General features: G+C 59.8%; 1 protein-coding gene and 2 long non-coding RNA genes across 8 annotated transcripts in view; 2 read left to right on the forward strand and 1 right to left on the reverse strand.

Moving 5' to 3' along the window:
- Nucleotides 1-16,844, reverse strand: part of GLIS2 (GLIS family zinc finger 2) — a 21,649-nt gene extending 4,805 nt beyond the window's left edge. The window contains exons 1-3 of one of the 6 annotated variants that reach the window (XM_058711518.1): nucleotides 16,402-16,844; nucleotides 1,097-1,339; nucleotides 109-281 (exon numbers count right to left, since the gene is read on the reverse strand). In XM_058711518.1, the coding sequence (XP_058567501.1) occupies nucleotides 109-281; nucleotides 1,097-1,268 (345 nt within the window). In that variant the 5' untranslated portion in view covers nucleotides 1,269-1,339; nucleotides 16,402-16,844. Of the gene's footprint in view, nucleotides 1-108; nucleotides 282-1,096; nucleotides 1,340-4,866; nucleotides 5,338-16,401 lie in introns of those variants that run through there. The other 5 variants (XM_058711514.1, XM_058711517.1, XM_058711515.1 and 2 more) reach the window with 5 other exon arrangements.
- Nucleotides 3,714-10,945, forward strand: LOC131501425 (uncharacterized). The gene is made up of 3 exons (XR_009256785.1): nucleotides 3,714-4,187; nucleotides 8,054-8,182; nucleotides 10,305-10,945. It is a non-coding gene; the product is annotated as an uncharacterized LOC131501425 (long non-coding RNA).
- Nucleotides 16,845-16,847: 3 nt separating the features above from the next.
- On the forward strand, nucleotides 16,848-19,888 carry LOC131501423 (uncharacterized). Its single transcript, XR_009256783.1, has 2 exons — nucleotides 16,848-17,901; nucleotides 17,972-19,888. It is a non-coding gene; the product is annotated as an uncharacterized LOC131501423 (long non-coding RNA).
- The last annotated feature ends 6,626 nt before the right edge of the window (nucleotides 19,889-26,514 follow it).

The raw sequence follows: 26,514 nt of genomic DNA on the forward strand, positions 1-26,514 counted from the left end.
CCACAACTGTGACAGAATAATACATTTACGTTGTTCTAAACCACCCAGTTTGTGGTCCCTTCCAGGAAACCAATACACCTCTTTCCAGAGCCCTTATGCCCTCCTCACCGGGGCGGTGGGCACTGCAGGCAGGTCCCCATTGCCCTGGCGCTCAGGGGACAGCGAGCTGCTGCCATTGGGGGAATCCAGCCCAGATGGCGGTGACAAGCTGAGGTCCACCAGAGGGGCAGCCGAAAAGCGTCCCTCTACCTTCTCGGGGAACTTGGGGTTCAGCAGGAAGCCTAAGAGAGAAACACTGTTCAGAGAGGTGCTGGGGCTGAGGGTCCTGTGAGTCTCCCACCACGATCCTGGAAGCAGATGCCACCCTCACACCCCTGGACCACCCTGGGACCCCACGCATCTAGCAGCAGGCTGCGCACCTGACCAATGTGGCCCGCATCACCATGAGAGTTCAGACATCGGTCAAGATAAAGAGTGGAAAGTACCCATTGAACAGGAACTTGAGGCCAGACCCCTGGCTTCCTGTCATACTGGTAGGTAGGGACCTTTCGGACTTTTCCTGGGCCCCTTCCTGATTCACTGCTCCCTTCTGGAACACCAGGCGTTGGGGCCAGGATGCCTCCAGAGCCTTACAGCTCACATGTGTAGGTCGGGTTTTCAGGGTTCGGTGGAGGCAGAGTGGGAGTCCTGAGCCCCAAGCACCCCCTGAGAAGATCTTGCTGGGCTCAGTCCCCAATCTCTACTGACCTGACCTCAGAGCCCAGGAGTTGGGTCACAGGGCCTTGTCACTACTTGTGAATCCCCTGCCCGCCCCCCGCCCCCCCCCCCCCCCCTTACCGGCCCCTCTGTGTCCTCCCGGAGGCCTAGTTTGAATCCTGGCTCTGCTGTGCCAGCTTCGTGAACTGGGCAGGTCATTTGCCTCCCCCTGGGGACAATGTCACTTCCAGAGACAAACTGCTAAGGATAAATGGACAGAGCTCTAGGCTGAAAGCTGCTAGGGGCTGTGGACATCCTGGTGGACACACCCTAGATATTCTTCCCACTGCCACGGCTTCACTGGGACCCGAGACCTCCCTGCCTACCGGGGGTGCTGTACCTGAGGGCGGGGAGCCTGGAGAGCCTGGGGTGGGGCTATCGTCCACCAGGCCGAGCTCCCTGTGCAGAGCTCGGTGCCGGACTGCACTCAGCGCCCTCTCACGCTTTTCTCTCGCCGCCCGGAGCTTGGTGATGCTCAGCTTCAGGTCGAGCGGCTCGTCCAAGGAGTGCATGGTGATGGGGGGCTGGGTAGGAGGTGGATGCAGGCAGCGGGGGGATCCCAAGCTGGTTTTCAGGCAGGAACCTGGGAGAGGACAGGAGCTGTGCTGTGAGACTGTGACCTCAGGCTTCTCCTCAGGCTGCACCCGTTGAAGCCCACAGGGGACGGAGCATGGATGTCCCGCAGTGTGAAGGCCATCTCCCTGGGAAGGGAGGCCCTCTGAGTGGCTCTGGTCCAGGGGGCAGGAGGAGAGCTTCCATGTCTGCTGCCCTCAGGTCTTTTCTGGAGGCAAAGCTCAGAGAGTCCATTCAGCCATGAAACTGAGTTTTAGAGACACTACCTCAGGTCACAGAGCTAGAAAGTGGCAGAACTACCAGGTTCCAGGCCAGATCTCCCTGGAAATGGCCAGCCATGTCCCAAAGGTTATTTCTGACCGAGGGAAAAGTGCTCGGGATCACATGCCCGGTTTGAGCCTGAAGACCCAGAAACAGACCAGAAGAGCAACAAGTATCTTCCAAGGCAGCCGGGAGTGGTCCCTTAGCTACCAGTTGCCAAGGGCCCACTGTGCTGGGCCCAGGCAGCTGTGACCACCTGCAAGGGAAGGAGGCTGAGAGTGTCTCCGGCAAGCTGCAAAACCTGGCCCAAAGGATGGGGGTGCAGACAGGTGGCCTTGCCTCCCAGGTGAGGTCCAGAGAGGTGCCCATGGGCCTGGGACCCAGAGGGCTCTGGGCCGCCACCAGGGGGCAGCTGGGGACTGTGATCCAGGCAGGCTAGTCAGGGACAGGGTTTGGAGGGAAGTGGACCAGCGCTGGTGATTAATAATAATTACATATATATACATATATATATATATATATATATATATATATATATGTATACATATATATATATGTATACATATATATATATATTTATACACACACACACACACACACACACTTTTTCAGTGGCGATAATCTTTTATTGTAAGTTCTCATGCTGTTATTTTCAGTACTTCCTTAGAAATTCTCAATGGTGTCATTTTCTTCACGTACAAATGACAGGAGAGCAAGATCAACTCTCTATTCCAAATTCAACCTTTTTCCAGGGGCAACCTTTCGCATGCGGCCAAAAGTGTTTCCTTGCATTTGTTCATTGAGAGGATCACACCCTGAAAATCTATCTGCTGAACAAGCTAACACTGTGAGACTCTCTACATCATTCACCAAATCCACGTTTGCGTAATTCAACACAGGACATCCCTGTAACCACCACATGGTAAATGACCGTATATTTCAGTGTCTGTCAGTCTCTGCCTGGGAATCGGAGTGGCCCACACATGTGCAGACCTGCTTGATGCAGCAGGAAGGAGGAGGGCAGCCCCCACGTCCCCACTCATCCTTTTTCCAGGCCAGGCACCTCAGCAACTTAAAACAGTTTTCTCTGTTTTCATGTGTCTGCACTGACATGCTCCACGTCTGCCAAGACCCTCCAAACACACAGGGAACAAGGCAGCCCCCTCCCTCGATTAGGACCCTCTGCTTCTAGGACATCCCAAGACACCACCAGCACATGGCTGATAGCAGAGCTCGCGGAAGGGCAGCTGCACTTGGTGGTGAGGCCCCATCTGTGACTTGACTTGTCCCAGTTAAACTGCATCAGGTGGGAGCAGTCAGATCTGTCTGGATTTGCCCCCCCAGGTCACGTAGGGCCAGGGACTCCCAGTGATGCAAGCAGGGCTGGCATCAGGCTGCCACCCTGTCCTTTAGGAGTCCCAGACCCAAAGTGGGCAGGTGGGTGAGTGACAGTGATGGATGGATCTGGGCCCCTTCCACTGTCCCTCTGGCTGGACAGGGAGCTGCCCTCTGCCTGACCCCCCTCCCCCAGTTATGTCTGTCTGTGTGTCTGCCTGTCCCTCCACCTGTTTATTTTTAGACACAGGCCCAGTCCAACCTCCCTGAAGCTCCTCTGTGCTGGGAGCCTGGAAGGGGAGGAAGGAAGTAAATATTTATGCTGATTAAGAATTCAGGAGCCAGGAAGGGCTGGTGGCCTGGTCCTTCAGCTGGCCTAGGGCCACAGGCCTTCCCCACAGCCTCTGTCTCCATCCCCCACCACCAACTGGACCTTCTGGAGAAGGGGACCATGAGGGCAGGATGGTTTGGAAACTGGGAACTCAAACTGACACTTCCATTGGTAACCCTGCCCAGGTAACATCCTTTGGCATCTGCTCTACTGGCTTCTGCCCCAGGCCAGAAGGGGTCCAGGGAGGGGCCCTAACCTGTGGGTCACCTTGTTCTGAATACCTGCGGGAGTCACTGCCTCAACCTAGAACTGGGGAGGGCCCTTAGAGGAGCCTGTTTCCCACAGCCGGGCAGGCACAGCACCCAAGGTGGGAGTGGGGACTCCAGCAGCCCCCTTAATCTGGCTCAGTCCCCAGAGAACCACCTCCTGCGTGCACGCGCGTGCGCGCGCGCACACACACACTTCCTGCCACTGGGTTCTGCCCAGGGAGGCAGGGGTTCATCTGGATGGAAGCCAGAACCCAGCCCAGAAGCCCAGCCCCCCACTCCTGGGGAAGGAGCGAAAAGCCACCCCAAAAGCCCACACTTCCCAGCACACCCAGCAGCCCCAGGCTGGCCCCACCCAGAATTTTCCTCCGAAAGGTGGTCCCACACCAAGGGGAAGACCCCCATGACCGGTCTTCCGTCCTGACCTTGATCAGCCTCAAGGTGTCCCCTGCCACGTCCCACCCCCAGCTTGCAGGGGCCATTTCTAAACTGGGGGCTCTGCTCTTTGTTCCGGGGCTGCGTGGAGTGGGGAAGGTGAGAGCCAGGGTGGCACGCTCCCGGGATTCTGAGGCGGTCGGCATGGCCTGGAACCCTGGGGGCTGGGGCCGTGATCACCTCCGGAGGCCAGCCACGCCAGCACCCGATTCGACGCTCTGGACAACCAGGTGGGCTGGGGAAGCGGGCCCCCGACCCGTTTCCCAGAGGCGGCCAGGGACGCTCCGAGGGGTGACGTGCCCGGCTCGGAGGGAGCAGGCGAGTTTCGGAACCAGTGGCGGAGCCCGGAGCCCGCAACAGCGGGGCAGCGACGCGGCGTCCGGGCTGCCGGGAGCGACCCCCTCCCCGCGGACGGGCGGGCAGAGAGGCGGCGCCGAGGTGGTCGCGCTGCCGGGCGCCGCGCCGCTGCTCCAGCTGCGCAAGGAACTAATTAGAGCCCAGGGAGCTGGAGGAAGCGGGGCGGCGCGGGGACCACCGGGGCGGCGGGGCGGGCGCGGGACCCCGGCCGGCCTCCCCGCGGGGCGGGGGTCACCCCGAGGGTGGGCCGCGCGGGACCCCCCGGGGCCCGGCCCCCGCCCGCCGCGCCCGCCCCGCCGGCCCGGCCCAGACAATGGCCGCTATTGTGCGCCCGCCGGCCGCCGCGCGCAGACTGCCCCCAGCTGCAGCGCCAGGCGAGCGCCCCCGCCCGGCCCGGCCTACCTGGCGGCCGAGCCCACCCGCGGCGGGCGGGGCGAGCGCGGGGGGCGGGGGTGGGGGAGTGGGAAACGGGCTCCACCAGGGAGCTGTGGCCTGGGGTGGGACGCACGCTGGTTGGGGGTGGGGGGCGGTCAACATCCGTCCAACACCTACCATGTGTCAGGCACCGGCTGTCCATGGATTCTTGGAACCCTCTAAAACCCCTACTGGGAGTAGATGCCCACGACGACCAGGGGGAAACTGAGGCTCGAGCTCACCAGGCTCACGGGAGTGGGCTGGACTCTGCTGTGGTTAAAGCCCCTCCTTCCCTCCTTGGAGGAGGGCGGCTGGTTGGCCGGGAGCTTGGAGGGGTGCCTGTGTGGGTGGAGGGGATAGCTAGGCATACCCACCCTGAGAAGCTCTCAGGGGCTCCTTGCCGAAGCGAGAGAGAGAGAGAGAGAGAGAGAGAGAGAGAGAGAGAGAGAGAGAGGTCAGAACTCTCTGTACGATGGGGGCTCTCCCTAAGCACGCCACAGCAGCCTGGGGCCATGTAAGAGTTACCCCTTATTCCCAAGGCAGTCCTGAAACTGCCCTTTGGTCAACCATGCCCATCTAGCTAGAGTTTAGGGACAAGGGCCCGAGATGCACCTCTCAAAAGTCCAGGGGCTTTCTTGATATCTCATGAAAAGGGGAAGTAAGTCCCCCCCCCCCCCCCCGCCACTTGCTCCATGGGTTCCCTGGTGTTCGGTGACTGGGTCATCACTATCAACATGCTGTTCTCATAAATGGGGAAACTGAGGGCTGGAGGGGGAAGCGAGCCCACCGCAATCCATGAGCGAATATTACATTACAACAGGACCAACAGCCAGCTGTTGGTGGTTAGGCAAAAAGCCAGCACCTGTTAAAGCAGGTGCTGGTCATCTCTATTTTACGGATGCAAAAACTGAAACTCAGATTAAGTGACCTGTCCAAGGTCACACAGCTTGTCGGTGGAAGGACTGGCTTTCTGGCCCAGGTAAGTCCAGAAGCCCATGTTCACTACTGGCCCCTCCTGTGCTCACTGGGGGAGGGGAGGCGGGGGAAGGCAAAGGTGCTCCAGCTGGGCACACCCTCCCTGCCCAGGGGTTTGTGGGAGCTAGGTACAGAGCCTAGGAGGGGCAGCAGCAGTGGGTGGGCGTTGGAGGGGCCAACTCTGGTGGGGGGGTGGTGCACAGGGAGGCTTGGAGAGCTGAGGGCAGATATGCTGCCAAAGCAAACGGCCCCACATTCCTGGGAACTGCTCCGGCTCCCTCCCTGCTCCGGCCAAGAGCTCCACCCTCCTGGCAGCCCAGCAGCAGGGGCTGGGGGCAGGGGCAGAGCCCATGTCTCAGCACCCCCCCTTCCTGACCAGGCAGCAGAGCACGCTCCAAGTATGGGTCAGACCACCTGGGTCTCCAACTTGGCTCTGCTACTTCCTGCCCATGTGTCTTAGGGCAAGACACTTCCCCATCTGAGCTTCATTGTCCCCACCTCTGAAATGGGATGACAGTAATAGTAATAAGACACCCCTCACTGGGTTTTGGGTAATGATGCACACATCCTATAATTTCTTAATGTCTCCCATTATTATGTAATAATCATCAGTTAAAACAGTGCTGGGCACATAGTAGGTACTTGATCAGACTTGGTGAATGAACTGTCACCATCGCTGAAACCTCCAGGCTTTGGCTGGTCTGGAGCTGTGAGGACAGCTGAGTGGGGATCATGATCATCCCCGCTGTACCCAGAGACACCAGAGTCTCACTCTCACCTGGGCCCACATGGCCTTCATTTTACGGTGCAACTAAACAAGCTTGTGCCTCTCAGAAAGCTTCAGTCCTCTGCTGTGCTGTGGAGTGGCCACAGCTGACCCTAGCCACCTTCCAGAGCCTGACTGCATCAGAGACAGAGGGAGGCCCTGGAGAGGCGGTGTGCGGTCCAGGAAGGAGCAGGCCTCCTCCCGGGACCCAGGGGAGGGGCTTATCCTGAGGCCTCTAGCAGCAGGCCCCCCGGAGAGGGGCCAGGGCAGGCAGTACTTCCTGGAAGAGCAAGGGGGTTGCCCTCCCTGGGAACCTCACTCAGCAGGCAGGCCCCTCCCCCACCCAAGATGGGCCCTCAGCCAGCCCCCTCCATCACCCCCCCCCCAGATTCCCCTGGGTAGGCAGACCCCACCCAGGTGGGAGTGCAAATGCCCCAAGTGACCCCGCCAGGGATGAGGTCTCTGCCCTCAGCTCTGGGGGCCTCAAGAAAGCCCTCAGCTGGGCAGCACCTGAACAGGAGTGTGTGCCAGGATCCTCCACTCCGGCATGTTTAGATAGTGCTATCCAGAGCCAGGCTAGCTGGTCCCAGTCCCCTGAGCTCCCACCCCTGCTGTGGGGCCTCAGATGGGTCCCTGCTGCCCCCTCTGAGCCTTGGGCGGAAACATAGGTACAGTATAAGGTGCCCAGCTCACTAGGGAAGGTGGGGACTCAGGACGGCCCGCAGGGAGAGCCTGGCCCAGCACTTGGTACACGGGAGGTGCCAGCAACCAGTAGCCCTGAAGATTCTTGTTCCTGGCTCTGGGCTGGGGGTGCCCCATGCAATCACTTGGCCTGCCAAGCTCACCCAGATAGTTCAGGCAGTGCTGAAGCTGGAAGGCTCACAGCTGGCTCCCCCACCCGCAACGCCCCTCACCAGTCCTGGCTTCCCAGGAGATGCACTTCCTTCCCCAGTGCCACCAGGCTGGGGGTTAGGGAGGAGCAACTCCCACACGGGCCCGGCCCACATGTGCACACTCACACAGATGTGCTGGCCTGCCCAGCTGCGAGAGCCAGCCTGGCACACAGGCCCCCCAGGCCTAGTGGCTTCTAGGCCCCCATCTCACAGCCTCCACCCCCTACTGCCCGCCCGCCTGCAGCCACCTTTGCACAACTATGTCTGGTATTTTCCTGTCTGCCCAGCTTGCGGGGTAAGGGGGGGGGGGGTGCCTGGGGCTATGAGCACTGCCTGCACCTGGGCCTCGGCCAGGGGCGAGCCCGCCAAGCAGCCCCCACACCCGCCCCCGGGGTTGGGAAGGGAAGGGCTGGGCTCAGGCTGCCCAAATCCCTGGGAGGGGCTGGCATGGGGCTGGGGGAGCCAGACAGGGACACACACCCTTTGAGGCCTAGGCAGGAGCAGGCCAGGCCCTGCTAGGCAGCACTGCCACTCATGGTGGACAGGCAGGGCTGGGCACCCCGCCAGAACCCTCTGGGGCCAGGAAAGGCAACGGGCAGTGTCCCATAGGACATGGACGGGCACCCAGTGCACCCGGACATACAGGCATATGCATGCGTGTCACACCTGTGCTCTAACACCGTACACACAGGACATAGCACGGGACCGGAGTCAGGGGCTGGGACCCAGGAGTGAGGAGGAGCAGCGGGGATGAGGCCCAGTCCCCAAAGGGAAGGAAACCCTGCACTTCCCCAACTGAGTCTGGCTGCAAGACAACCCAGTGAGAAGGGGCGCCTGGGTGGCGCAGTCGGTTAAGCGTCCGACTTCAGCCAGGTCACGATCTCGCGGTCCGTGAGTTCGAGCCCCGCGTCAGGCTCTGGGCTGATGGCTCGGAGCCTGGAGCCTGTTTCCGATTCTGTGTCTCCCTCTCTCTCTGCCCCTCCCCCATTCATGCTCTGTCTGTCTCTGTCCCAAAAATAAATTAAAAAAAAAAAAAAAAAAAAAAAAGACAACCCAGTGAGTACCTCCCGAGTCCGGGGGGGCGGGGGGGCTCCTGCCCACGGCCCATCCCTCCCGCTACCCTGGGATGAACACCAGGTCCACTGAACAGCACCTGCCAGCTGCGGGCAGAGGCGGGCAAGGCGGGCAAGGCGAGCTGGACTTTGGCCCTTCCCTCCCTCCGCCTCATTTACCCCATCGCTCAGTTACGCATTCCAACACCAGGCCCTCCACCCAACTCAGTTCTGGGGGCCCACAGGTGAGCGAGGATGAAGGGCGCCCCGACCTCAGTGGGGGCAGGCTTGGGGTGGGCTGCTCCCGAGAAGAGGGGATGTGGGGCGAAGTGCTGGGGCAGACGGAGCGTCACATCCTAACTTGTTTTGTTTTTAAGTTTATTCATTTATTTCTGAGAGAGAGAGAGAGCGGCGAGTGAACACAAGCAGGGGAGCGACAGAGAGAGAGAAAGAGAGAAAAAGAGCGCCACAGAATCCAAAGCAGGCTCCAGGCTCTGAGCTGTCAGCAGAGCCCGACACAGGGCTCAATCTCATGAACCGTGAGATCACACCCCGGGCCAAAGTCGGGCGCCCAACAAACGGAGCCACCCAGGGGCCCTCTAACTTGTTCTGAGAGTCAGACAGGCCAGTCTGCTGCCCGCTCACCATCTCCATACACCCTCCCGGCCCTGCAATTTGGCTGTTACCCTTCCCATTTCCCAGAGAGGGAGGTGGAGGCTTTGAGAGCTTCAGTCATCTGCTGAGGTCACAGAGCTTATAAGGAGCACATCTTGGGGTTCACTTCCAGGCCCCAAAGCCCACACGCTTTCTGGGCCCAATGCTGCAGAGGCCTGGGGGGTGGCACCGGCTGACCTTCAGCAAACCTGCCTCACCCAGAAGTGGGGGCCCAAGAGGGAGGCTGGGCCAGGACCTGGAGGACACCGGGGAGCCACGGAGTGTTCCACACAGAAAGTGCCCTCTTTCTTTCCAGCCCAGAGGCTCCCGTCCCCAGGCTCTTCCCTGCAGCACCTCCTTTTTCAGGATTCCCTTTCTCCCACGAGCTCAATGCTTGCTCACCTCTTGGGTGCCAGGTTCTGGTGACAACCTTCCACATTCGCATATTCTCCTCCAGCTACCCGCCCCCTCCTGCCCCTTCCTGCAGCAAGTCTTTCCTGATTCACCCTGACCAACCTCAGACTCTTGCAGCTGTACATGGGCTGTTCTTCCAGGTGCCTGACAGCTGAGCAGAGGACCTACTTCTGTCCCCAGGCTGCTGAGGGAAACGTTCCAGCCCTGCAGCGTCCCTGTGCTGCCTGCCACATTCATCTGGGGTCCAAGTCCTCACTAATGCCACAATGTCACCAGCTTTTTTTTTTTTTAAGTTTATTTATTTTGAGAGAGAGAGAGAGAGAGAGAGAGAGAGAGAGAGAGTGAGCGCGAGTTGGGGAAGGGGCAGAGAAAGAGAGAGAGAGAATCCCAAGCAGGCTCCTCACTGATAGAGGGGGCTTGAACTTACGAACCATGAGAACATGACCTGTGCTGAAGTCGGATGCTCAACTGACTGAGCCACTCAGATGCCCCAATGTGAACGGTGCTTGAGCACATCTTGGGTGCCTGGCCCACACACAGAGTGTCATATGCGCTGCCCCCCCCCCCCGACCTTTGGCCCCAGGCACTTACCCCTGCACCTGTCATTCAGAGCCTCATTCCAAGAAGGGAGTCCTAGAGCAGATGACGGCCTCATGGAACAGACAGACCACTGTACTTCTTCCCACGCCCCCCACACCGAGCTCACTCCTTCCACCATCGGGAACGGGGCGGGGATACAAAGTGCTGGGGGTGCAGAGCCAGAAAACAGGCCTGCCCCACTCTGATGTGGGCAAGGCTCTGAGCCTCAGTTTCCCCACCCAGGAAGGGAGAGGGCTGGCCTAAAGTGAACTGGAGCCCCAGCACCCTAAGCACTCCCTGAACAGCACCAACACACCTGCCCTCTGCTTTTCCTGAACACCTGGCACTCAGTGACCGTCTGCTGAATGAATGACTCCATTTGTGGTGCCCACCAGCCAGGTGAGGTGGGTACGTATGGAGGGGCTGAGGTTCAAAGAAGGAAGTGGCTGGCCCAAGGTCAAGGTGAGGTGCAGGGCCTGGGCCTTGACACAGAGGGTCCCTCCTCCCTGTCCAGGACAAAGGACCCGGGAGCAGACCTGGACAAGGACGGGGTACCAGCAGGGCCCTGGTTCAGCTGGGATGACTGGAAGGGCCTAGCTCCCCCAGCTTCTCTGGTGCCACTTCCACCCGGTGCCCGCATAGAACCCACCCCAGAGCTGCCTTTGAGCAGGCCCAGCAGGGGCCCTGCACTGAACTCTGGACTCCTCCCCCCTCCTTCCTCCCTGCCACTGCCACCCCCGCCCCCCCCCCCCCACTTGTTCACTCTGGGCAGCCGAGCAAGTCCAGAAGCTGGGGGAGGTCTTCAAACCCAAAGGGAAACATCCACTGAGTAGGGGCCTGCCGGGCCTGGCCTCCTTTGAGCCCATGTCCGCTCCTAGGACCATGCAGGGTGACCACTAGGTATCCTGAGGTGGTGCTGGGGGCCTGGCCTGAAAGAGGGTGGGGCTGGCAGGCAGACAGAACTGGGGATGGGGGGGACTTTAGAACAGACAGGACAATGGAGGGCCCCACAGCCTAGGGGGAGGAGGACATCACAGCTCAGGGGCAGTCAGCCCGCAAGTGTGGGGATGGGGGTTGGGGGGCTCTGGATGCAGGAGGCAGTAGCCCAGGGGAGAAATGGCTCAGGCAGGCTGGGACTTGCCAGCCAGACCCAGATGGACGATGGGGAGAAGGGAGGGAGAGAGGCTTCCTCCAGACGCAGCTGCCCCCACGTCATGCCCTCATGCCCCTGCAGGGGATGGGGGTGGGGGTGGACAGGAGTGGAGCTGGGGGGATTCCCTGGTTGAACCGGCATGTCAGGGGCCAGGGCCTGACGGTCTTAGGCTCTAGTCCCCCTCTGTCCCTCCCTGACCCCAAGTGACCCCAGGCCAAGCCCTCAAATCTCTGAGTTTCAGTCCCCCCACACACACACCCAGCCCCCACCGGCAGCCTCCTCACTCCCAGGGTCCCAGCGGGGCACTAGCCTGTGAGTGCATTTGTGCAAAGGAGACAAGACCCTCCTGTCAGCTGGGCAGGATTGTTTTCCCAGGGCTGACTCAGGCAGCTCAGCAGTCTCCTGGGGCCTCTGTAGCCTCCCACCCGCCCTTGGCCGTGACTGGAGGAGGGGGCCAGGGGCCGGGTCAGTCCCCTCCCCAGACAGCCATCTGCCAAGGCGGGAGTACGTGTGCACACACATGTCACATGCTCCATAGTGGGGCCCTCCCTGTGGCGAGTACTACCTGGCTTCCCAGGCATTGAAGACAAAGGGCCTGAGGAAGCCCCTGCCTCTCCCCTCACCCCCACTGGAAGATTCTCAGGCCATCAGCCCATCCCCCACCAGGGGCATCTGGAGCAGATGGGAAGTCCTCCCCCCCACCCCAACACTGGAATCACTTCACATCCCTGTGCCCCCCAGGCTCCTCCCAGCCTGACCACCAGTTAACCAGAACCTTCCATCCCATCTGGGAGGGGGAGAAGGAGCAGAAGGCCAGAGCTCCCCCCCCTCAAGATGCCCAGAGCCAAAGCTTCCGCCCTGCCTAGCCTGAGGGAGCTTAGAGAGAAGCATCCTAGCCAGGATGGGAGGTCAGGCCTCTGAGGCTCCCCCGGGACCAGCTGTTTGGAGGACCCCACCCTGGGAGGGTCCCATAGCACCAGAGCTGGAATGGGAAGAAGGGCCGGGGACCCCTATGGACCTGGGCCAGACCTCACCTCCCCCGTAGAGCGGTCTGCAGCTAAGGCCAGAAGGGTGCCCGGGAAAGGGTGGAGTCTTGGGGCCCATTGTCCACAGCTGCTGGGGCCAGCTTCAGCTCCCCTCAAGAGCAGGGTCCCCTCTCATCTCAGGCTGGGAAACCGGCCACAAGATAGCCCTCCCCCAGCCATGGCAGACCTGGGAACTCGGGCCCAGAGGCCCACTGGCCCTTGTCCATCCTAAGCTCAGTCCCTTCGTTTGTGAAGTAGCACAGGATCCTCCTCACAAGATTAATGCAATTTCAGGTGACAGATGTCAACACCTGCAAAGTTCGCTGGGCCACTGGAGGCACTGTGCTGATTTTTTCAGGGAGTTGTTCCCCCTGTGAAGTTCTATCCCCCATCCACTTCACCAATCCCACCCTCACCTCCCCAGGGACCGAAGCAGGCATATTTTTATTAGTTGCAGCGACAGCAGGGGTTTCGAGGGCGGAGTTGGAACCCAAAGAGAAACCTGGGACTTTTCTAAGCTGAGGCCTTACATAGGAACCCCTAGCAGCACATCCTTTCCTGTTCTGGCATCAAAGCTTCAACCCCAGCCAGTCAGCAGAGCACTAGAGATCCTAGGAGACGTTGAAAATGCTAAGTCCCTGCCCCTAGCTCCACCTGAATCAGAATTCACCAGGGTGATGCTGAGGCGGCCACCTTAGGAGCCACTGGGGCAGATGTGTCCCAAGGGCCTTGCAAAAGCTGTGGTCCCCCACACCCAGGCTAGGTGTCAGGGTGGGGAAAGGCTATGTGTCCCATCTCAGAGAAGTGAAATCCCAGACATATGTCCGGGCCGCCCATTTCTATGACCCTTTCACAAGGGAAGCAACCAGGCACGTAGGATCTGCATCTTTCTGGCTGGCCCTTAGGTGCCCCCTCAGCCGCCAGGAACACTCCCTACCTCTGGGTTAAGGTGGGGGGACCACCTGGCACCTTCCACGGGTCACCCTCTGGCCTCAGTCATCTGTGTGAAATATAAAATGACAATAATAACCCCGAATGGAGGAAGGGGTTGAACAATAATCCTGAATAGAGGGAGGCTTCTCGGCAGCCTCGGAAAAAGCAGGGCCCCTATTCCACCCGGCCCAGGGCCTCTCCACTGCAAGCCCAGTTCCCCACTCGGGTGAGGGGCCTCCACAGTCTCCCCATGGGACGCAACCTGGAGAGGCATCCGGTGCGGCAGAGGAGAGGCGAGGGCAGCCATCTTGTCCCCTCAAACCCCAATGTGCCTCCCAGCACCAGGGCCCCACCCCAAATGCCTCCCAAAGAGCTTAACTGCAGGCCCCAGCCCCAACATCTGGTCCCCCAGCCACAGCTGTCGCCACCCTCCCTCATCCTGGGATTGCCCCAAACTCTGCCCGGCACCCCGTCCCCCGGCACCCCGTCCCCACCCCCTCGCCCAAGTGGGAAATTCGGATTCCAGGCAAGTCAGGGTAGCTGAAAATGCACATGGGAAAATGTAGTCAGGAAAACACATTCTTCCTTCTATACCGCGGTTCAGACCCTGGGAAGATTAGGTGGCAGAAGACACTCCCACCGCCTGGGGCCAAGGCCAGGCCAGGGAAGGAGGGGAGAGGAGAGTGGGGGCCGCAAGGTGTGGCTGAGAGGGGTCTAGGCTCCCCAACAGGCCCCGAGGAGGGGCCCTGGCAGAGCTCTGTCTTCCTGCGGGCCAGTGTGCCCTCCAAGGGCACTCCCAGCAAGGGGAGCCCAGGCTGAAAGCATTGCTGTGGCTACCCGTTTGCAGCTGGCTTTTGAGAAACAACAAAAGCTTTGGGGGGACGCGGTTCACACGATTGTTTGAAATGAGGTTTTTGGATGTCTGTGGCATCCAGTTATTCATACTGGCTCCACCCACGGATAATTGAGAGTTGGCTTTTGTTGGCCTGACCCCCCCTTCTCAGTCCCCGCCCCCCCCACCAAGTCTTCTCAGGGACTCCAGTTCGGGAAACTCACCTTGTCTGACCTCTTTCTTGGTTTTGCAGATGAGGAAACTGAGACCCAGAAAGGGGAGGAGCCGGCCCAAGGACCCCAGGGAGTTGGTGGCCTGGCCAAAACTCAAATCCAGGACATCAGATTCCCAGGCCAGGGGCTTTTCCCACTCATCCTCCAGGCTGTGGCCTGGCTCCAGCGAATCCCCCAAAGCCACTGACTCCAAAAGCAGTGGTGCCTGGAAGTGGGGTGACTCACTGTCTGGCTTTCTGGGGCACCCCCTCCCCATCAGTGAGGGAGGGACTGGCAGGTGTCCCTGTTTAGAGAGCCACAAGCAGGGAGAGGCCCCCCAGGGGACCTGGGCCAGGGTCACCCAGGGGCCGAAGAGCCCCAGCTGGAGGGATTTAACACCAAAGGTCAAAGGTCACAGACAGGGAAGGGCGGGCAGGCACTAGGGGTCAGAGGGTCAGCGCTAATGGCAGCTCCGGAAAGGAGGGGGAGGGTAAGGAGCTAAGGAAAACAGGGCTGCTTCCAAGGGGTCCCCAACCCCCATAAACTGTGCCCCAACCCCCTGGCATCTGCCTCTGCTTGGCTGGTTGCAGAGAGGGCCAAATAGAGCTCTGGTGGGGGGTTGTAAAATGGGCTGGGCTGGAGCTTGGAGAGGGGTGTCCTGGGAAGGGCTCCCCAGGTGCAGCCCCTCCCCCAGAGTGGGCCAGGGCCAGCTGGGAGGCCCAACCCAGACCCAGAGGGGAGAAGGAGGAGCAGAGGGGGAAGGCTCCGAGGTCACGGGGAGGGATGGAGGGATGTGTGGGTTGGGCTGGAACAGCTGTGGCACTGTGGCACAAGGAGTAGGGCTTGGAGAGGGCTGGGTGGGTGGGCAGACTTGAGGGGCCAGTCTCCCCTTCCCTGCGTTTGGGAGCTGAGGAAGGCCGGGGCCGGGGGGGGGGGGGGGGGGCGCGCAGAATGTCTCCTAGCTGCTTTCTAGCTTCAGCAAAGCCCCACCTTTCCTCCAGGATGCCAGGACCAGGCGTGTGAGACCCTCAGGATGGCTGCCTCTAAAGACCACAGCTCGGCCCCTGTCCCTGGCCTAAACCAAGAGCCACGACGAGAGCCCAGGCCTTGGCCAGGTCCTGGGCTTCCCTGGCTGCCCCCTCGGTGTCAAGCGTTCCCTTCAGAGCCAAGATCCCAGGCTGTGATGGCCGGGGGCCCAGGGCTCCTCCCAGGATCTCTTCCCGCTTCCCAAGCCCCAGGGCAGGGCCAGGATCCCTGCAACCATCACCGCCTGGGGCTGGCCAGGCCAGGCGGGCCCTCCTGGACCCGGGGACAGGCGGCATGCTGCCCTGCTGTGGCCTGAGTACCCGACTGGCCAGGGCAGAGTGCCAGGGGCTCCAGGTGCCAGCTTGGATTCCAGCCCCACTCCAGGGGGCCTGCGGGGAAGCAGGGTGCCGGCATCTCCCTCCCTCGGGATGCACCTGCCTCACCCCTCCCCCACTCCCTTCAGACCCTCCTTCAGGCCGGCTGGATACCCCTGCCCTCATCACTTTGCCAGGCTCTTCTGCTTCCCCCCCGGGCGGCGGTGGATGAAAAAGTGCCATACAGGACTGCAGTGTCCCAGTCCTGACGCGGCGGTACCCCCTGTCCTGACCCCCAGGGACGCCTTCCTTCCCCTGCCCCCCCAGGAAGGGCCGGGGCTGGCCAGGGGCAGCAGGGGGGAGACTTTCCGGGACAAGGGAGGAGACACCTTTCAAACCCCGTCCTAGAAACAGCCCCAGCGCAGCCGTGGGAAGGGGCGGCTGCCCGGCTGCCCCAGACAACTTCGTGCCCAGGCTCCGGGGGCCCCCTCTCACCCCGCAGCGCGCCCCCACCGCGGCCGCCCAACTTCCCCGCCGAAGTTTGCTCCCGCCCCGGGCCCGGCCGAGGCTCGGCCCGGCCTCCGGACGGAGGGAGGGAGGGAGGGAGGGAGGAGAAAGACGGAGAGACGGAGGGACGGGGCCGGAGAGCCGGCGAGGGAGGGAGCGCGCGAGCGAGGGAGCGAGCGCAGGGGCCCCGGCGAGGGCTCACAATGGCCCGGGGCGAGGCGCCGACGCGGGAGGAGGAGGCGACCCTCGGGTCCCGCAGCCCCCCGCAGCCCCCGCGCGACAGCCCAGCCCCCCCGCCCAGTCCCATCCCCACCGCGCGACGCCGCGGGGCTTCCTACCTCGGCGGCGGGGGCGGTCGGGCTCCCGGCTGCGGGCTCCGGCGGTCTGGGGGCGGCGGGGGAGCGAGCGGGGGAGGGGCCGGGGCGGGCGGGGGCCGGGGCGCGAGGCTCACGCGGCGCGGGCTCCCCTGGCACGGCCGCCCGGCGCCCGGCCGCTCCGCCACATCTGCAGCTCGGGCAGGGAAGGTGGCCGCGGCGGCCGGGCCGTGCGGGGATGTCTTAGAGAGGGAGGGAGGAGGGAGGAGGGAGGCGGCGGGGAGGAGGGCCCGGCGAGCCGCGGAGGAGGGGGGAGGAGGAGGGGCGCGGGGGGCGGCCTCGCTCCCTCCTCCCTCCCCCGCTGGTTCCCTCGCGCCCGCCCTCCCAGCAAACCCCTTTCGCCGCCGCGGCCCCAGGCCCGGGGCGCCAGCTGCCAGGCGGGGCGTGCGCGTCGGGGGGAGGGGGCGGACGGGAGCCGGCGCTGGGCCGGGGGAGGGGAGGTAGGGCGGCGGAGCCGCGGGGAGCGGGCACCGGGAGGGAGGGGGCGGCGGGCCGCGGCCGAGCGACGCGCGTCCTCCGCGGCCCCATCCCCGAGTCATCCCCCCCCCCGCAGCCCCGCCCCCGGCCCGAGGGCAGCGCTGGGACACAGCCCGGAGGTGGCCTGGGGGTGGCGCGGGGCGGGGGGGTGGGGGGAGGGATGTCCCGCCCTCGGGGAAGCCCGGGGAGGGGGCGGGCGCGCTGATGACCGGAGGGAGGGCGTGCGGGCCCAGAGGAAAAGCCCCGAAGACCGGGAAGATGGAGGAGGTCGCTGCGGCCGAGGGGGCGGGGGCCCCTAGCCTCCCTCCCGCGGGGTCACCTTGGCCAGGCCCCCCGCGGCCACGGGCGGCGGGGAGGGCGGCAGGAATGCCTCTCCGCAGGCCCTGATTTCTCCGCCCAGCCCAGTTCCAGGAACGCGCGGGCAGCGCCGGGCAGGCAGAGGCCCCGGCTTCGGATTCGGGGAGGCGCAAGCCAGGGTTCGAGGCCGGGATGAGCCCCTCCCTCCCGTCCCTCGCCGGGCTGGTCCCCGCCTTGCCCTCGGCCTCAGTTTCCCACCCGGTAGAATTAGGACGAGGTCGGGCCGGGAACAGTCCTGGCTTCCGCTCGGCCCCAGTCTTGGTCCCAGCATTTGGGACAACCTGCATCCCCAGCCTGAGCGCCGCGGGGGTCCTTGCTCGCTCTGGAACCTTCCGCGTCCAGCGCGGCGCCCGCGGTTAGGACGCGCGGTGGGAGTGGATGCCGGCGAGTGCGAAAGCCCGGCACCCGCACCCGCCTAAGCTGTTTCTCCCTCCTGATGTTGAACCCAGGCTCTGAGTTCCTGAATGTGTCTTGTTTGGGCCACTCTGGAGCCCCCGCCCAGTTATCTTCCTGCTGCTCTGCTGTCAGGTGGCAAATCTTGGTTCAAAAACAGTCCTCCTCCTATTGGCCAGCCTTGCCGCTTCACAGTTGGCCTTGAGGAGCCCAAGAGACGAAAAGCATCCTCTATAGGTGAGGCATCTAACTCCGGGTGTCATTAAGCCTTCGTTCGTGTATTCGATACTGCTGTCCCCCGCCACAGCCCGAGGCCGGTGGGTCTTGATCACGCAACATCCTCAGCTCTTGGTGCAGAGCTTGGCACCTAGTAGGTGCTCAAGATGTGTTGCACGGATGGTCATAGGGTAGGTGCTCATTATATATTAAGCGAATGTACATATAGTAGGTGCTCATGACTGTTGCGTAAAGGGACACAGCTGGTGCTCTTAAACTTTTGCATGGACACATGGTAGATGCTTATTATATTTTAGGCAAATGGATACACAGTTGATGCTTATGACGGTTGCATAAATGGACACATAATAGGTACTCACGATTTATGTGAATAGACACAGAGTAGGTGCTCATGAACTGTTGGGTAATACATGAAAGGCCTGTAGGCCGAAGAGTGGCGATTTGGAGGTGACCTCCTCTGCCCCCACCCCACCCCACCCCGATTTCCCTCGTGTGGATAATGTGGAGTGAGACCGGGTTAAACATTAGCTGGCAGATGGGCCTGGGGGCAGGCCAGCTTTGGGACCTAGCACCTTTCGGGAGGGGGCTGTTAAGGGCCGACTCTCGCGGTCCGCGGATCAGCGGGTGCGTGGGGAGGGGTGGAGGCTGAGGGCCGCAGAGCGCCCCCTCCCGGCGCGCCGGGGATCGCGACTATGCTGCCCGCAGGGCGGCCTTGCATCCCGGGGCAAAGTGTTGTTCGATCTCTAAGGGAGGGGGAGGATGCGGGGCGGGGCGAGAGTGAAGACAAGAGTGACCACCTCAGCTGTCCTTGCCCTCAGGGGTCTTACAATCCATTAGGACATGAATCCAGTGACCAGGTAAGTCCAATGACCTCTGCACCTTGAGGGGCACTTGGCCATAAGAAACCTTCACCCTGGGAGGGCCTTTCTCAATGTCTTTCTACGCACACTAGTTTTCATGGACAAGCAGGTTGCTCGCAGTTGGAACTCTGAGCTGGGATTTCCCACCTTGCTCCTTTCTAAGGTTGTTTTGGAGATTAGATGAGGTACATTCTTAACACATACTAGCCATCACTACCTAGTGTCCACAATTGCAGGACCCAGATGGAGTCCCTTTAGCTGCCAATAACCCCCTAAATTTGGCTTTTGCAAATCCCACAAGAGTGAAGAACTATATAATATGGGTGGGGCTGACCCGACCCAGAAACCCCCAGTTCTCAGCCAGACAAGTTTTTTTCTCTGTACTGGATGGCTCACTTTTATTATATTCACTGTAACCCTGAGGGTGTGTCCTATTATTATTCCCATTTTATAGAGAAGGAAACTGAGGCACAGAGAAGTAACTGGGCCAAGGTCTTAGAAGCTAGTGAGAGACATGGTCCAGATTGCAGTCTCAGCTGAGCTGATTCCAAAGCTTGTGTTATAACGCACTATCTCCCTGGAGCATCAGAAAAGTTATGGGGTGGGGGTGCAGGACATCTGAGAGCGCCAGGCTCTGAAAGGATTTTTTGTGGGAGGTGGTGCTTTTCCAGGAGGCAGCGCCTGCTATAGCAGTCACACCAAGCTTGGCTTCCTCCTTCTTAGTGAAAGGTGGGTAAGAGGGGATGTCCTCCCCCGCCCCTCCTATCACCCTGGGCTTCCTCCCTCTAAGAGTCCTTGTTCTGAGCAACCATCCTTTGCTACCTGTTCCCCTCTCCTGTGTTATGGACTGTCACCCCTGCTAGTACTAAACCAGAAGTTCCCCAACTTACAGCAAGAAGGCAGCCATCTGCAAGCCAGGAAGAGTGTCCTCACCAGGAACTGAATCTGCCAGCACTTTGATCTTGGACTTCAGCCTCCAGAACTGTTGGAAATAATGTGCGTTGTTTAAGCTACTCCATCTATGTTATTTTGTTATAGTAGTCTGAGCTAGGATAATTGCTGAAAGATGTATTGGGGGGCTGAATCTGGTCCCTTAAACTTTCAACAGTAAACATTTATTGAACATCTCCGAGGTTCCCATTCATTCAACAGATGCTTATTAAGCTCCTAGTATGTGTTTATTCATCAACATTTATCGAGGGCCTACATTGTGCATTGGGCTAGGTATGCCTATCCATGTCTTCAAGGAAATCTCTCAGTCTGGTGGGGACCCCTTACCTATCAGTATCCAGAGAGGACACAGCTCACTCATTCACACACATGCACACTGCAAGAAGGGTGTCCTGCACAACATAGGTGCTTAAATGACTTCAATGAATACATGCTAGATTCAGCGTTTTACACCACTGTGCTTAGGCACAGTTCCTGTCTTTCCAGAGCCTGTAATTTATTCAAGGAGCTGAAAGTAAATAATACAAGACAACAACATAAAGAAGTGAGCCCTATGACCTACACTGTAGCTGGAGGAGAGACCATAGGAACCAGGATGGATGAATGGCAGCAAACCCCAAACTCCGGCCCTTGACCTTAGGTTAGCCAAGCCGCATCTCTCTGAGCCTTAGTTTCCCTATCTGTGAAATTGGTGATCCTCATGCCTATTATGGGACAGCATGAGCCTCAGTGCAGAGGGCACTGCTTGGTGGGATGAAAGAGTGCAACAAATAGTAGCTACCATTGTTATCGATGAAGCCTGCAACCACTGTGAGTGGGGGCCCAGGCAGAAGGATAGAGTGATGGAGGGGGTGAGATCAGGGTGACTTATTAACCTTGAGCTGGGGCCTGGTGAGCTCTCTCCCGTTGGCGCTGGCTTGCTGTGCCTGCAGGGCTGGGGCTGACTGTGGGTGGGGTGTTTATTCTGGGAAGCAGCCCGGGCTGCTCCTCACACCCTGCTCCAGCAAGAAAAGAGGGCTTCGAGTCAGAACTGAGTCCTGTGCTGGGCCTGGCATGTATGAGCCAGCCCACCTGTCCAGATGGCCCAGGGCTGAGAATGTCCAGGAGGCCCAGCCTCAAGGGCCAGCTGGGTGTTTCAGGTTTAGGACACACTGTCCCCACAGGACTCACCAGACCCCCAGGAATCCAGTTCTAGATGGCCTGAAATGCTCAGCTTTTGGCGTTCTGGAGGCTGAGCCCTGGATGCCACTGTGGAACTGAGACTCCTGGGCTGGGGTGTAGGGGTGAGTGAGGTGGCATTGGAGGTGGGGGGTGGGAGTATCCCTGCTGGCTTCTCAGCCCCTAGAAGAGCTGCTGAGCTACTTCATCACGCAGGTTCATGGACATTCACCTGTGCAGTCCTGGTACTCAGCAGGGTCCATGTTTGGCTGAATATTCTGCCATCACCCTTTTGAAGTTCTTAATCATTTTGGAGTACAGGGCCTGGAATTTTCATTTTGCACTGGGTCTGGCAAATTGTGTAGCCTGTCCTGGCTTCATGCTTTGGTTTCCTCCAGTAGTAGCTTCTCCCTCAAATGGGGCATTCAGGTGCACCCCTCAGCCACCCCCAGCCAGCCATGAGTGCTTTAGGTAAGCCCAGTTCCTAAAAAGTGGTGGGGGACAAGCTTCTGCCCCTCCAACCCAACAGTAGGAACCTTTCCGAAAAAGCTCAAGGCCAGCAGTGTGATAGTGGGCAAGTCACTCTTTTCCGAGCTTTGGGGCATGCTAATATAAAAAGCACAGTGCCTGCAACAAAACGAGCACTCAATAAAGTAGAACTATTATTTTGTTTTAAAAATGAGCATTATTACAAGCGCTAAATTGGAGGAAGGGAGAAAGGGAAGGGTCAGCCCATCCCTATGGACCTGCCCCAGGAAGGAGGAGCCGCCCCTCCCCTGGCCCCGCCCTCCTTGCTTTCCGAGGGTGGAGACCCCCCGCCCAGGGCAAAGACGAGGGGGCGGAGGAGCGGGAGCGACACATTTTTGAGTTGTGACCAAGTGGAAACTCCCTCCCGGAGGCGGAAGCCGGGGGCGCCCCACTGGGGCCGGAGCCTCCGCCGGGGAGGGATCGGCGGCCCGGGGGCGGGGCGCCGCGGGGACACGGGACACGCCCCTCGCCTGTCTTTATGAATATGAATGAGCCGGCTCGGGCGAGCGGAAGTGTGAGGCGGCTCCGGTCCAGTGGCCCCGCCCCCGCCGTGGCCCCGCGCCCCGGGGGCGTGGTCTGCCCAATGACGCCCCGCCCTCCGCCCCGCGCGGGGCCTCCTTCCGGCCGGCGCGCCCGGGATGTGACCTCGCGGGCGCGCGCCGGAGCCACCTTGGGGGAGGTGCCCGCGCGCCCCCCGCAAAGGTAGGGCCGCCCTTTGTCCTCCGCGCCGCCCCCGGGAGCCCGCGTTCCGCAGCCAGCTGAGGCCCGCGGCCCCCCGCGCGCTGCTCCTCTGGCCTGGGCTGGGCTTGACTGCCCCCCAGGGCGGGGTCGGCCCCAGGGCTAGGCTCCCTGGATAGGACTCCTTCATTCACTCCTGGCGCTCGCCCCCTGGGTGGGCCGTACTGCGAAAGCCCTGCCCTCAGAGGGCTTACGAACGTAAGCCTGGGCGAGAGAGGCCAGCGGGGTGACTCAGTAGGATGTCCAGTATGTCCGAGAGAGTGTTAAGGCGAGGTTGAACAACGAACAACGGGGGGGACCGCGTCAACCAGCCGACTAGGCAGGGTCCCTGAGGAGAAGCCAGGGAGCAAACCTATGCCAGGGGTTTTCAGGAGCCCCAGGGCACTGAGGCCTGTGTGGCTGGAGTGGAGAGAAGGGAGAACGAAAAGGGTGGAAGAATGATAAAATAGCTCAAGTGTGGAACGGGTAGCGGGCAAAGCGCTAGGTGCTTTATGCATATAATTTCCTTCATTCCTCGAGACAACCGGGACCTGGACAGTACCATTATGTGAGAGGAAATGAGGTTCAGGAAGGTTAAATAACTTGCCCAGGGGTCACACAGCATTGGAGCCCAAGGAAATTTAGGTCATTGCCTGAAACACACCCAGGAGACCCAGGGTGGGGTGACCTTGCCCAAGACAGGTCCTCTATGCCGGACTTCAGTTTCCTCCCAGAGTCCTAAACGGAAATGGGGATGACTGACCTGGAATGAAGGATGGGCAGGCAGGGCCGGTTTTGCCAACAGTCGGCCCTAAAAGCCAGCCTGCTGTAATGTATGCCCAGCAATTGGGGCTCTGAAACCCAGCCTCAAATCAGTGCACAGGACAAGGGTGTAGTGGGTGCCTCCGAGCACGTCTGGGAAGCACTTGTCACCCCTCCAGGCTCTGGAGCAGGTACAAGTGGCTTCAGAGAGGGAGGGTGGAAGGCCGAGAGCCTGGGGCGGGGCGTGGGGGGGGGGGGCGGGAAGGGGGGCAGTATGGCCGAGTGCTCCGAGCAGTAACAAAGGCAGTGCCTGCGGTGCCAGGCAGGCAGGCCGAGTGTATTCACCAGCGACTGCAGACCACCAGAATCACGCAAACCTCCCTGTGAGCCTGCAGCAATGAAAACGTACGCATGAAACCCACCCAAGTCTGCCCTGGCAAGCGGATTCCCTGACCGCTGCCCGTGGCGGGGAGGGTGGGGGGAGGGCCTCAGGGTTGCCAATCTGAGTTCTCTACGAACTGCTTTCTCTGTTGTGGGAAGGGGGGAAATGTGGAAAAAGGAGGTAGGTCTGCCTGTGCCTTTGATTCCAGGAAGGCCTGTGGGTTTCTACTGGGGGCAGGGATGGCAAATCATGCAATTTACTCCTTCGGCTGGACACACCTTCCAGACTTGGCCTTGGGGCTGTGGCATGAAATGTAGGCCTGAGGTTAGGAGTGGGTCCCAACCCTCTGTGTCCAAGCCTCAGGTCACCAGTCAGTCAGAAGTCCTGATGGTACGGGTCCACAGGGGGACTTACTGTTAGGTGCATTTCGTAGAGGAGAAAGAGGCTCCGAGAGGTTAAGTGATTTGCCTGAGAGTGCACAGCTATAAAGTAGCCAAAGATGGGACTGTTGGACTCCCGAATCCTGTGCCTCAGGGAGCTGATTCATCCCCACAGAGGGGATATACTTTACTTTTGGCTTGGAGAACACCGCACCCCCCCCCCCCCCACACACACACACACATTCTGTGGGGATCATGACCAAAGGGGACAGAGACGCTTTGAGCTCTTCTTTCCTCTCTGCTCTGCAGTCCTTCGGCCTTGTCCCCAGGCCTTTGTGTCTAGGCCAGATGAGTCCTTTCTCAGGAGGGACTGGTGTAGGTGCGGCCAGAGACGCCTTACCTGACGCCCGGCAGGGCCATCCAGCTGGGGCTTCCTCCTCGTCAAGTCTGGGGCTTTGGTTTTGGAGCTGGGCCCATCAGGCGAATGAGTCCACCTGGGCACCTGGGACCCATCTGCGTGCCCTGGCCTTGAACTAAGGGGGCAGCTGGAGTTATGGCCACTGACCAGGTGGGCTCCAAGTGTGAGGGTGCCCAGGTGGAGGGAGACAGGTCTGAGAATCATGGTGATAGTATGCCACGACATGTGAGCAGGTCCCCTCAAGTAACCCCCGGGGACGGGGGCTTGTGGTGAACAGTCGCTCCCTGTGCTTTGTTTCCTATTGAGCTGGTCCTCCCCTCCCTGCGGACTTGTGCTTCTCTGCAATATTCTGAGTCTTAGAGCCCCAGCAGGTTCTCAAACTTAACCAGCTGTCCCACTATGTCTGAGGCAGAGCCCAGGGGTCTGCATGTTTAACAGGCTCCCAAATGGTTGTGATGCATGTGGTCCTCTAACTCGGCCTGGACCTCCCAGCCGGGCAGCCATGAGAAACCCCTTCCCTTCCAGCGCTTTCTAGCAGAGCGGAGCCTGGTGTGGGCTGGATTCCATGACTGGATTTAAACGCATCCCAGTCTCTGTTGGAGCGCTGTCATCAGCACAGCTTCTCCCCTGTTTACAATAAATGATGGCGTCTCAAGCGATAGCCCTGTCTCCAGCCCTCCCCTGCCAAGTTTCCCCGAAGAGCCGAGCCGTCCGCCCTACGTCACCCACTTTCTTCTGAGCTCCCTGTCCTGAGCTTCCCTCAGGCAGTTCTTTGCACAGAGACCTCTGAGCTGCTTCTCCACCAGCCCCAGGTTGTGCCTACCTCCTCAGCCCTCTGGGCTCTATACCGGCTTCCTGTCTGCCTGTGGTATTCCCTGAGCTTGTGTCCTTGGACCTCCTTTGCTAGACGTGTGTCAAAGAGGCATAGCCAGGGGAACACCCATCTCTATTCAGGACAATCCCTAGTGTTTCTACTCAGTCTCTGGGGTGTGCCAGGCTGATTTTTCTATGGGCTGACCTGAGGTTTCCCCTAGGCTAGCCCACTGAGCTGTTCCAAATAGACTCTGATTTGAGGGGAACCTGGCCACACCTTCATCCTAAGGTGGTCTGGCTGGTGTGGGTTCTACATGGCTCCTTCCCAAAGCAGCACACCCTGATAGGGGAAAAACTACCTGCTGTTTTTAAAAAAATACTTGTTTATTAATTTTTGAGAGAGAGAGGGAGGGAGGGGGCAGGCAGAGAAAGAGGGAGACAGACAATCCCAAGCAGGCCCACGCTGTCAGTGCAGAGCCTGATGCGGGGCTTGAGGCCACACACCGTGAGATCATGAGCTGAGCTGAAATCAAGAATCAGAATCAGACACTTAACCACCTGAGCCACCCAGGTGCCCCAGCACCTGCCTTTTTTTTTTTTTTTTTTTGCCATAAAAAAAAAAAAAAGTTTATTTTTGAGAGAGAAAGAGAGCATCAGCGAAGGAGGGCAGAGAGAGAGGGGGCAGAGGATGCTGAAGCAATCTCGGAGCTGACTGCAGAGAGCCCGATGTGCGGCTCCAACTCACGAACTCAAGATCATGACCTGAGACACCCAAGCGCCCTAGCACCTGCCATTTTTAAGGGAGCCATCCAGTAGCCAGGCTTTCCTGCTGGGAACTTCTGACTTCTGCATGCTTTTCCTGATAAAAGGATTAGTACCCTCTCATCTTCCTGACCATGCCATCTACCTGGCACCCCAGGCACTGGTCTCTTTGCACCTCTGTCTCCCATGTCTAACTACTTTTTTAAAAAATTTTTTTCTTAACATTTATTTATTTTTGAGAGGCAGAGAGAGACAGAGCATGAGCAGGGGAGGGGCAGAGAGAGAGGGAGACGCAGAATCAGAAGCAGGCTCCAGTCTCGGAGCCGTCAGCACAGAGCCCGACACAGGGCTCGAACTCAGGAACCACGAGATCATGACCTGAGCCGAAGTTGGACACTTAACCAACTGAGCCACCCAGGTGCCCCTCTAACTACTTTTTAAAACTATTTTATTTACTTATTCTTCCTTCCTTCCTTCCTTTTCTTTCTAAATGTTTTTTTTTTTTTTTTTTTTTTTTTTTTTTTAGAGAAACAGAGGATGAGCAGGAGGCAGAGAGAGAGGAAGATACAGAATCCAAAGCAGGCTCCAGGCTCTGAGCTGTCAGCACAGAGCCCAATGCAGGAGAGCTTAGATTTTAGTGGGGTACAGATAGAAGAAATGTGTAGGGCCTCCTGTCAGAACTTGCCTGAGGACCGCTTTCCTCCCTGTCTGCCCTGGGGGCACACACCAGGACCCCCCCTCTCTCCTCTCCCCTGTTTCTTGTACTTGAAACCTCAAGTGGTAGACATTGGCTGAACTGGGCTGGCTATAGGTTTGACCCTTACGAGAAGGGAGGTGGATCAAACAGGACCTGATGTAGGGTTTGAAGGGACTGGGTTACTC

This window comes from Neofelis nebulosa, chromosome 18 (genome assembly GCF_028018385.1).
Source record: "Neofelis nebulosa isolate mNeoNeb1 chromosome 18, mNeoNeb1.pri, whole genome shotgun sequence".
Taxonomy (NCBI): domain Eukaryota; kingdom Metazoa; phylum Chordata; class Mammalia; order Carnivora; family Felidae; genus Neofelis; species Neofelis nebulosa.